Source organism: Blennius ocellaris (assembly GCF_963422515.1).
Source record: "Blennius ocellaris genome assembly, chromosome: 22".
In the NCBI taxonomy this organism is placed as follows: Eukaryota; Metazoa; Chordata; class Actinopteri; order Blenniiformes; family Blenniidae; genus Blennius; species Blennius ocellaris.
The window spans coordinates 337462-347500 of record NC_137671.1 but is presented as its reverse complement, the minus strand read 5'-3'; the positions used below and the strand labels follow the sequence as shown (position 1 = coordinate 347500).

The 10039-nt window shown below is 49.0% G+C and overlaps 2 protein-coding genes across 2 annotated transcripts in view; both read right to left on the bottom strand.

The window, feature by feature from the left end:
* LOC308146382 (beta-2-microglobulin-like) overlaps positions 1–4393 on the bottom strand; it is a 5123-nt gene extending 730 nt beyond the window's left edge. The window contains exons 1-3 of the mRNA XM_080518163.1: positions 4171–4393; positions 651–923; positions 61–85 (exon numbers count right to left, since the gene is read on the bottom strand). Coding sequence (XP_080374289.1) covers positions 72–85; positions 651–923; positions 4171–4243 — 360 coding nt within the window. The 5' untranslated portion in view covers positions 4244–4393 and the 3' untranslated portion in view covers positions 61–71. The remainder of the gene's footprint in view (positions 1–60; positions 86–650; positions 924–4170) is intronic.
* Positions 4394–5626: 1233 nt separating this feature from the next.
* b2m (beta-2-microglobulin) lies at positions 5627–8627 on the bottom strand. Its single transcript, XM_080518676.1, has 4 exons — positions 8530–8627; positions 6891–7163; positions 6322–6351; positions 5627–6198 (listed from the first exon to the last, which is right to left on the bottom strand). Exons 1-3 carry the CDS (start codon positions 8591–8593, stop codon positions 6338–6340), a joined length of 351 nt encoding a protein of 116 aa, XP_080374802.1. The 5' UTR covers positions 8594–8627; the 3' UTR covers positions 5627–6198; positions 6322–6337.
* Positions 8628–10039: the final 1412 nt, after the last annotated feature.

The window sequence follows — 10039 nt, the reverse complement described above, 5'->3', positions numbered from 1 at the left end:
TTATTGGTCAAACAAAGAAACACTTTGTGAATCAGCTTTGATGTGTAATAAAGTACCGACCTGGAAAGAAGCTACATGTCAGGATCTGCAGGAACCAGAGAAAACAGCAGGATTATTACCGCTTCAGTTCAGGAGATCGTCTGGATCAAAGTCTACTGAAACGACTCCGTGTCCTTTGACAGAAGATCAAAGGTTTGGGACTGGATTGACCTGGAATGTTCATTTGCTGAGTCGTCGTCACGACGACGTCACCAACTGTAAACTGGCCTGACTTTAACAACGACTGCCTGGAGGCGGGGCTAATAACTGAAACCTCCACCAGTACCGGTAAAGTACCAGTACCAGGCCCAGTACTGCTACCAGTACCAGTACTGCTACCTGTACCGGTCAAGTACCGGTACTTGTCCAGTACCAGGCCCAGTACTGCTACCTGTACCGGTCAAGTACCGGTACTTGTCCAGTACCAGTACCGGTCCAGTACCAGTACGGTCTCTGCTTTTGGAGTTTCCATCCAGAGCTGTCCTGACCTCATGTTGCCCAGCAGCCAATGAAAGGAGGACATTATATATATATATATATATATACATATACATATATCGATATATGTATATACAGACGATGGTTGTGGACGAGTCAGAAGCCAGACGAACCCCAGATGTGTGTGTTGGTGGTCTTCAGGTGGGTCACCCTGCAGGAGAACTGGTCCCCCCCCTCGGGGGTGAAGGGGGCGGCGATGGTCAGGTGGTACTGCCAGGTCTGGTCGAAGGCCAGCGCCCCCTGCTGGCCGTCCTCCATCGGCTGGCCGTTCCTCAGCAGCTCCAGGGAAACTTCTGGGGGGTGGAACCCGCTGGCGTGGCAGAGCAACGTGTTGTTGTGCTCAAACTGCCGGGGGGCGCGGCTGTACACCTGCACCTTGGGGGGGGCTGTCAACAACAACAACAACATCAACATCAGTACACCTGCACCTTGGGGGGGGCTGTCAACAACAACAACATCATCATCAGTACACCTGCACCTTGGGGGCGGCTGTCAACAACAACAACATCAACATCAGTACACCTGCACCTTGGGGGGGGCTGTCAACAACAACAACATCATCATCAGTACACCTGCACCTTGGGGGCGGCTGTCAACAACAACAACAACATCATCAGTACACCTGCACCTTGGGGGCGGCTGTCAACAACAACAACAACAACATCATCAGTACACCTGCACCTTGGGGGGGGCTGTCAACAACAACAACATCATCAACATCAGTACACCTGCACCTTGGGGGGGGCTGTCAACAACAACAACAACATCATCAGTACACCTGCACCTTGGGGGGGGCTGTCAACAACAACAACAACATCATCAGTACACCTGCACCTTGGGGGCGGCTGTCAACAACAACAACATCATCAACATCAGTACACCTGCACCTTGGGGGGGGCTGTCAACAACAACAACAACATCAACATCAGTACACCTGCACCTTGGGGGGGGCTGTCAACAACAACAACAACATCAACATCAGTACACCTGCACCTTGGGGGGGGCTGTCAACAACAACAACAACATCAACATCAGTACACCTGCACCTTGGGGGCGGCTGTCGTCAACAACAACAACAACATCAACATCAGTACACCTGCACCTTGGGGGCGGCTGTCAACAACAACAACAACATCAACATCAGTACACCTGCACCTTGGGGGCGGCTGTCAACAACAACAACAACATCAACATCAGTACACCTGCACCTTGGGGGGGGCTGTCAACAACAACAACAACATCAACATCAGTACACCTGCACCTTGGGGGCGGCTGTCGTCAACAACAACAACAACATCAGTACACCTGCACCTTGGGGGCGGCTGTCAACAACAACAACAACATCAACATCAGTACACCTGCACCTTGGGGGCGGCTGTCAACAACAACAACAACATCAACATCAGTACACCTGCACCTTGGGGGCGGCTGTCAACAACAACAACAACATCAACATCAGTACACCTGCACCTTGGGGGCGGCTGTCAACAACAACAACAACATCAACATCAGTACACCTGCACCTTGGGGGCGGCTGTCAACAACAACATCAACATCAGTACACCTGCACCTTGGGGGCGGCTGTCAACAACAACATCAACATCAGTACACCTGCACCTTGGGGGCGGCTGTCAACAACAACAACAACATCAACATCAGTACACCTGCACCTTGGGGGCGGCTGTCAACAACAACATCAACATCAGTACACCTGCACCTTGGGGGCGGCTGTCAACAACAACATCAACATCAGTACACCTGCACCTTGGGGGCGGCTGTCAACAACAACAACAACATCAACATCAGTACACCTGCACCTTGGGGGCGGCTGTCAACAACAACAACAACATCAACATCAGTACACCTGCACCTTGGGGGGGGCTGTCAACAACAACAACAACATCAACATCAGTACACCTGCACCTTGGGGGCGGCTGTCAACAACAACAACAACATCAACATCAGTACACCTGCACCTTGGGGGCGGCTGTCAACAACAACAACAACATCAACATCAGTACACCTGCACCTTGGGGGCGGCTGTCAACAACAACAACAACATCAACATCAGTACACCTGCACCTTGGGGGGGGCTGTCAACAACAACAACAACATCAACATCAGTACACCTGCACCTTGGGGGCGGCTGTCAACAACAACAACAACAACATCAGTACACCTGCACCTTGGGGGCGGCTGTCAACAACAACAACAACATCAACATCAGTACACCTGCACCTTGGGGGCGGCTGTCAACAACAACAACAACATCATCAGTACACCTGCACCTTGGGGGCGGCTGTCAACAACAACAACAACATCAACATCAGTACACCTGCACCTTGGGGGGGGCTGTCAACAACAACAACAACATCAACATCAGTACACCTGCACCTTGGGGGCGGCTGTCAACAACAACAACAACATCAACATCAGTACACCTGCACCTTGGGGGGGGCTGTCAACAACAACAACAACATCAACATCAGTACACCTGCACCTTGGGGGCGGCTGTCAACAACAACAACAACATCATCAGTACACCTGCACCTTGGGGGCGGCTGTCAACAACAACAACAACATCAACATCAGTACACCTGCACCTTGGGGGCGGCTGTCAACAACAACAACAACATCAACATCAGTACACCTGCACCTTGGGGGCGGCTGTCAACAACAACAACAACAACATCAACATCAGTACACCTGCACCTTGGGGGCGGCTGTCAACAACAACAACAACATCATCAGTACACCTGCACCTTGGGGGGGGCTGTCAACAACAACAACAACATCAACATCAGTACACCTGCACCTTGGGGGCGGCTGTCAACAACAACAACAACATCATCAACATCAGTACACCTGCACCTTGGGGGGGGCTGTCAACAACAACAACAACATCAACATCAGTACACCTGCACCTTGGGGGCGGCTGTCAACAACAACAACAACAACAACATCATCAGTACACCTGCACCTTGGGGGCGGCTGTCAACAACAACAACAACATCAGCCTCACCAGGAGCCTCACCAGCCAGGAGCCTCACCAGGAGCCTCACCAGCCAGGAGCCTCACCAGGAGCCTCACCAGGAGCCTCACCAGCCAGGAGCCTCACCAGGAGCCTCACCAGGAGCCTCACCAGGAGCCTCACCAGCCAGGAGCCTCACCAGGAGCCTCACCAGCCAGGAGCCTCACCAGGAGCCTCACCAGGAGCCTCACCAGCCAGGAGCCTCACCAGGAGCCTCACCAGGAGCCTCACCAGGAGCCTCACCAGGAGCCTCACCAGGAGCCTCACCAGCCAGGAGCCTCACCAGGAGCCTCACCAGGAGCCTCACCAGGAGCCTCACCAGGAGCCTCACCAGCCAGGAGCCTCACCAGGAGCCTCACCAGGAGCCTCACCAGGAGCCTCACCAGGAGCCTCACCAGGAGCCTCACCACTGCTCCAGTTTGCTCCAGGTTCTTTGATGTTTCATCCAAACACTAATCAACGTAGAAACCAGGAAACGAAACAAACAAACAAGCGTCAATAACGATCTAGAGATGAAAGTTGGACGAAGTTGGCCGAAGGAGCCCGGTGATGACGTCACCCGGACTTCCGGTCCTGGACAGCAGAAGCGACCAGAATCTCACCGTCTCTCGCCGCCGCGGAGCCGCAGAGGATTAGAACCAGCAGCAGCGGCAGGCTGCCGACGAGCCGCGGCATCTTCCCGTCCTGGTCCGGGTCTCTGGACCCCGTTGATCCGCCTGACGAACCGGAACGAACCCAGACGAACCAGAACCAACCGGACCGGATGTTCGGAGCACTTGTTTTGACCAAAGCGGCGCCGCGTCGCACTTTGTACGGAAACGGACAAACCCCGCCCTCCTGGAGAAACTTCCGGTTCGTGTCTGAGACAAGCGTCCCTGTGACGTCACCTCCACTTTGACCAATAGAAAAAGCCAGACGACCTGTTGCTGGGTAGGAAGTGTTGCGACATGTTGCGTTTGGAACTGAAGTGACTGCGCTATTAAACTATTAAACTATTAAACTATGAAACTATTAAACTATTAAACTATTAAACTATTAAACTATTAAACTATTAAAATGAACATTTAACACCGAAATCACGTTTCCAGTTCACAGCTTCAGAACTCTGAACGGAATATCGTTTTATTGGATTATTAAACGAGGCAGGACAACAAGTTGTTTCACACTGGGACCTTTTCTAGATAATCAACATTTACATCCTTCAGGAAATTAATCTATATAACAAAATAATATCACGATATCTATAATAAAAGACACAGATTCAAAGGTTTCTCAACATGATTTATTGCGCTTGAAATAATGTCCCTTCAATAATCAAGAGTACAAGAATAACTTTCTGGATAGAAATCATCGCCCGTGTCAATAAAGTCACCAGCGATTCACAAGAAGAACTTTCCCTCTGTGTGTTTACATCCGGTCACGTAGTTTAGCTGGTTTCTGTTTCTCCTGCTAAATGAGTGAATGTTTTCAGCTTCAATCAAAATACTCTGCAGGTCAAACAGGTGACAAAGAACTGCAAGGAGTTCAGGTTTGACAGGTTTATCAACAATGGAACTGAATGCTTGTAAAAAGTTCCTCATTTGATGACAAAGATGAGAACCTTATCTCCAGAACAGCAGAACCTCACCTGCAGAACCTCACCTGCAGAACCTCACCTGCAGAACCTCACCTAACCCTCGTGACACAAATAAAACACAAGAAATCTTCATAGGATGAAATCCACTAATATTAACTCACAGTTTTACTTCAGAAAATGTGAAAACCTGTCGAGTCGTACTGGAAATTAATCTTTAACACAAATCAGTGGAAAATATTCACATTTATTTTCTATCTTTTTATCATGATGGCAGGTGAGGCACTGCCTCCCTGACCACACCTCACTAACCTCACTAACCCCACTAACTAGCCCCACTAACCCTAACCAGGGTTAACTGGGGGTTAACCAGCTGAGAAACACACCCACACCAGTGAAGCTGATTTGAATGGACACATTTGTTTTAAATGTACTTTTCATAAAAGAAGGATTACGAATCGTTTGCTAAAAAAAAACAAGACCTGTTGACGTTTTCAAGAGTTTTTATTCAACACTCATTTTCAACAATTCAATTATACAGCATTTTTAAGTGTTTTCAAAAACCATCAAAGGAATTCTAATTGACTTGTGATTTGTGACTCATAGAAACAGTAAAAACAACAAAAAAAGCAGAAGTAGAAAAAGATCCCCGAAGCCAAGAAGAGTCATCAATGAGAAATATACAGTTAAATTACAAAGCCCTGCTCTGACCCTACTAGTAATCTGTCATTGGTGAGAAGAAGAGTCTGCAGAGACTGGATGTAGGGACTGGAGACTGACTGAAGAAGGACTGGATGTAGGGACTGAAGACTGACTGAAGAAGGACTGGATGTAGGGACTGAAGAAGGACTGGATGTAGGGACTGGAGACCGACTGAAGAAGGACTGGATGTAGGGACTGGAGACTGACTGAAGAAGGACTGGATGTAGGGACTGGAGACTGACTGAAGAAGGACTGGATGTAGGGACTGGAGACTGACTGAAGAAGGACTGGATGTAGGGACTGGAGACCGACTGAAGAAGGACTGCTGGGAGACGAGGGCCGAGACGTGACGTCCCTGTGGACAGAGAAAGACACAATGGCAGCAGGACGGGAGACGAGACGAGACGAGACGAGACGAGACGAGACGAGACGAGACGAGACGTAATTCTAATAAACGTCAACAAAGCAGGAAACTCACCGAGACGTTTAACCCGTTACATGTTGGGATCTGAGAAGAAAAGACAGAAAGCAGCAGTGAAATATCAGTAATAACATGATATGACTGTCAGTAATAACTCAGTAATAACATGATATGACTGTCAGTAATAACTCAGTAATAACATGATGGCCCAGACCCTGACCCCCCGTTCCCTCCAGGTCCAGACCCTGACCCCCCCCGTTCCCTCCAGGTCCCAGACCCTGACCCCCCGTTCCCTCCAGGTCCCAGACCCTGACCCCCCCATTCCCTCCAGGTCCCAGACCCTGACCCCCCCCCGTTCCCTCCAGGTCCCAGACCCTGACCCCCCCATTCCCTCCAGGTCCCAGACCCTGACCCCCCCGTTCCCTCCAGGTCCCAGACCCTGACCCCCCCGTTCCCTCCAGGTCCCAGACCCTGACCCCCCCATTCCCTCCAGGTCCCAGACCCTGACCCCCCCGTTCCCTCCAGGTCCCAGACCCTGACCCCCCCCCGTTCCCTCCAGGTCCCAGACCCTGACCCCCCCGTTCCCTCCAGGTCCAGACAACAGAGGCAGGATTCCAGGGACTCACCCCAGGCGTAGTTGGTGACCTTGCCTCCGTGGGTCACCCTGCAGAGGACCTGCACTCCCTCCTTCGGCGTGAAGGGGGCGCTCCTGGTCAGGTGGAAGTGCCAGTCTGCGTTGAAGGCCAGGTCGGTCTGGGTGGAGGTGGGGAGCTCCACCTTGTCCTCCAGCAGCTGGATGCTGATGTCCGGGGGGTGGAAGTCGCTCACGTGGCAGATGAAGATGTTGTCCTTCCCAAACTCTCCAGGACCGTGGCTGTAGACCTTGACCGTAGGGGGCGCTGCAGAGCGGGGGGGGGGGGGGGGGGGGGGGACAACCACAATTAAACACCACCTCCAACAGGCTGGGAATATAAAACCACTGGAGTCTGAAGGTCGACTGATGATTCGCTAGCAGTCAGTCAGTGGATCCATCCCATAATACTCTGGGACACGGTCACATGACCTCCACATGCAGCTTCACGGGATTGTTTGTTTTTAACCAGCGAATCAGGAGGAAAGACGTTTTCTACCTTGATGACATCATCGGTCTCACCTGCTGCACAAACTGCTGACGCAGCAGAACACGTCAGTCAGGTAGAAACAGGTGTCCTACTGGTAACAACAAGCTCGACGACGGGTTGGTTAGTTAACTGAAACTACTGAACAGAGTCTGGTGACGACGGGTTGGTTGGTTAACTGAAACTACTGAACAGAGTCTGGTGACGACGGGTTGGTTAGTTAACTGAAACTACTGAACAGAGTCTGGTGACGACGGGTTGGTTAGTTAACAGAAACTACTGAACAGAGTCTGGTGACGACGGGTTGGTTAGTTAACAGAAACTGAACTAGTTGTCTGCTTCAGCTCAGAGACAAAGAGACGTTGTGCTTCAGGAAGAGATTAAGACATGAGGAGGAAACGTTTTTCTCTAAACATGGTCGTCATGGCAGCTCGAGCTCTGGGAGAACCAGGGGCTTTCACGTGACCCCGCCCCCTGCCAGGTGACCCCGCCCCCTGCCAGCTCCAGCGGGTAAAACTGGGCGTGGCCCTGGGCGCAGAGCCAACATGTCACACAACTGATCCTCAGTGGTGTGTGTGTGAGCGTGTGTGTGTGCGTGTGTGTGTGTGTGTGTGTGCGTGTGTGTGTGTGTGTTGCCGCTCTTAGGAGAAATCGAAAGTAAAGTCGGTTGAGGGGAATTCTCCAGAACTAAAAACAAAACATGAGACACATTTTCTCTCTAGTTTCTCTTCTATATTTGACTTCAATCAAACTTTATTTGATCCTTCGCTTCCTTCAATAACATTGATCAGTGAATTATGTATTAACATCGCACTTTCACCGTTTACCGATCCTGTCAGTGATTCAAATCCTACTGAAACTGATCCTAGTGAAACCAACATATATATCTATATCTATATCTATCTGTCTATCTATATCTATATCCATATCTATATCTATATCTATATCTATCTGTCTATCTATATCTATATCCATATCTATATCTATATCTATATCTATCTGTCTATCTATATCTATATCCATATCTATATCTATATCTATCTATATATATACAGTATATTGTTGATCCACCCAGGATAAAGAAAGAGTGACACAGGTACAGTAGAGCTAGAGTATGGTTACAGTAGGGAGTAGTGAGAGTACTTACTGTGTTTGGACTCCACCGCCCAGCAAACAGCGAGCAGAACAGCTGCACACATCAGGACCTTCATCTTCTCGCTCGTCTTCACCTCGTTATGAGGACAAACCCTGAGACAGTCCGTGATCACCAGCTCGCCTCCCACTGGCCCCGCCCACAAGCCCCGCCCACCGGCCAGCCACTGGCCAATAAGAATTTAGAATCCCCTGTTGCCAGGTAGAACGCCCAGAGACAGGTTGTGTTCACCGCAGCTCAGTGGAAATCCCCCAAATACACACAAATCATTTTCGTTTTCACTTTCCTGACAGCAAACACAAATATCAGCCAACTTTCCTACAATACAGCAACACAATCAAATGTTGTTGTTTTTTTTCTTTGTCCAGTTTTGTAGAATATTGATCAGCTCCGGAGGAAACAGCAGAAATGCATATTTTGCTGAGTTTTCATTGTTGAGGTTGGTTTATCCGTCAGTGTGGTCCTGGGGGGTTCAGCCCTCCCCTGACAGCCCCCACTCTTCTACAAAGACAAAACACATGACATATTTTAACACATTCAACATGTTGGGGATGAAAAAGCAGATTATATGTTCATATCATCTGCCAGGTGAGGCAGGTTTAATGTCTCTGCTCCATCGTTACAGCGTTCCTGTAAAACACAGGCCACAAGAACATGTTTGTAATATAGAGAGATAGATAGATAGATAGACAGATAGACAGATAGACAGATAGATAGATAGATAGATAGATAGATAGATAGATAGATAGACAGATAGACAGATAGATAGATAGATAGATAGATAGATAGATAGACAGACAGACAGACAGACAGACAGACAGACAGACAGACAGACAGACAGACAGACAGACAGACAGACAGACAGACAGATAGATAGATAGATAGACAGACAGACAGACAGACAGATAGACAGACAGACAGACAGACAGACAGATAGATAGATAGATAGATAGACAGATAGATAGATAGATAGATAGATAGATAGACAGACAGATAGATAGATAGATAGATAGACAGACAGACAGACAGACAGATAGACAGACAGACAGACAGACAGACAGACAGACAGATAGATAGATAGATAGACAGACAGACAGACAGACAGACAGACAGACAGACAGACAGACAGACAGACAGATAGATAGACAGACAGACAGACAGACAGACAGACAGACAGACAGACAGACAGACAGACAGATAGATAGATAGATAGATAGATAGACAGACAGACAGACAGACAGACAGACAGACAGATAGATAGATAGATAGATAGATAGATAGACAGATAATTACTTTATTCATCCCCGAAGGGAAATTGTCTTGTTGCAGCAATCTGGTACATATGAATATCATAAAATACAATAGAATAGTAATAAAAGTAAAAAATAAAACTATCTGGGTTTTGTGGTGCGCACCTAAGAGGGAGGTTCTCCCAAGCACAATGGAGTGGGTGTGTCAGTCACGTGGTGTGGTGTTGATAGTGGGAGGAGTTATAAGGGGAAGG

Excerpts from the sequence above, each read along its gene's own strand:
- b2m (XM_080518676.1), bottom strand. The coding sequence starts at position 8,593 with ATGAAGGTCCTGATGTGTGCAGCTGTTCTGCTCGCTGTTTGCTGGGCG. Across the intron at positions 7,164-8,529 it reads GGCGGTGGAGTCCAAACACA|CGCCCCCTACGGTCAAGGTC; the intron begins GTAAGTACTCTC and ends CCCGCTCTGCAG.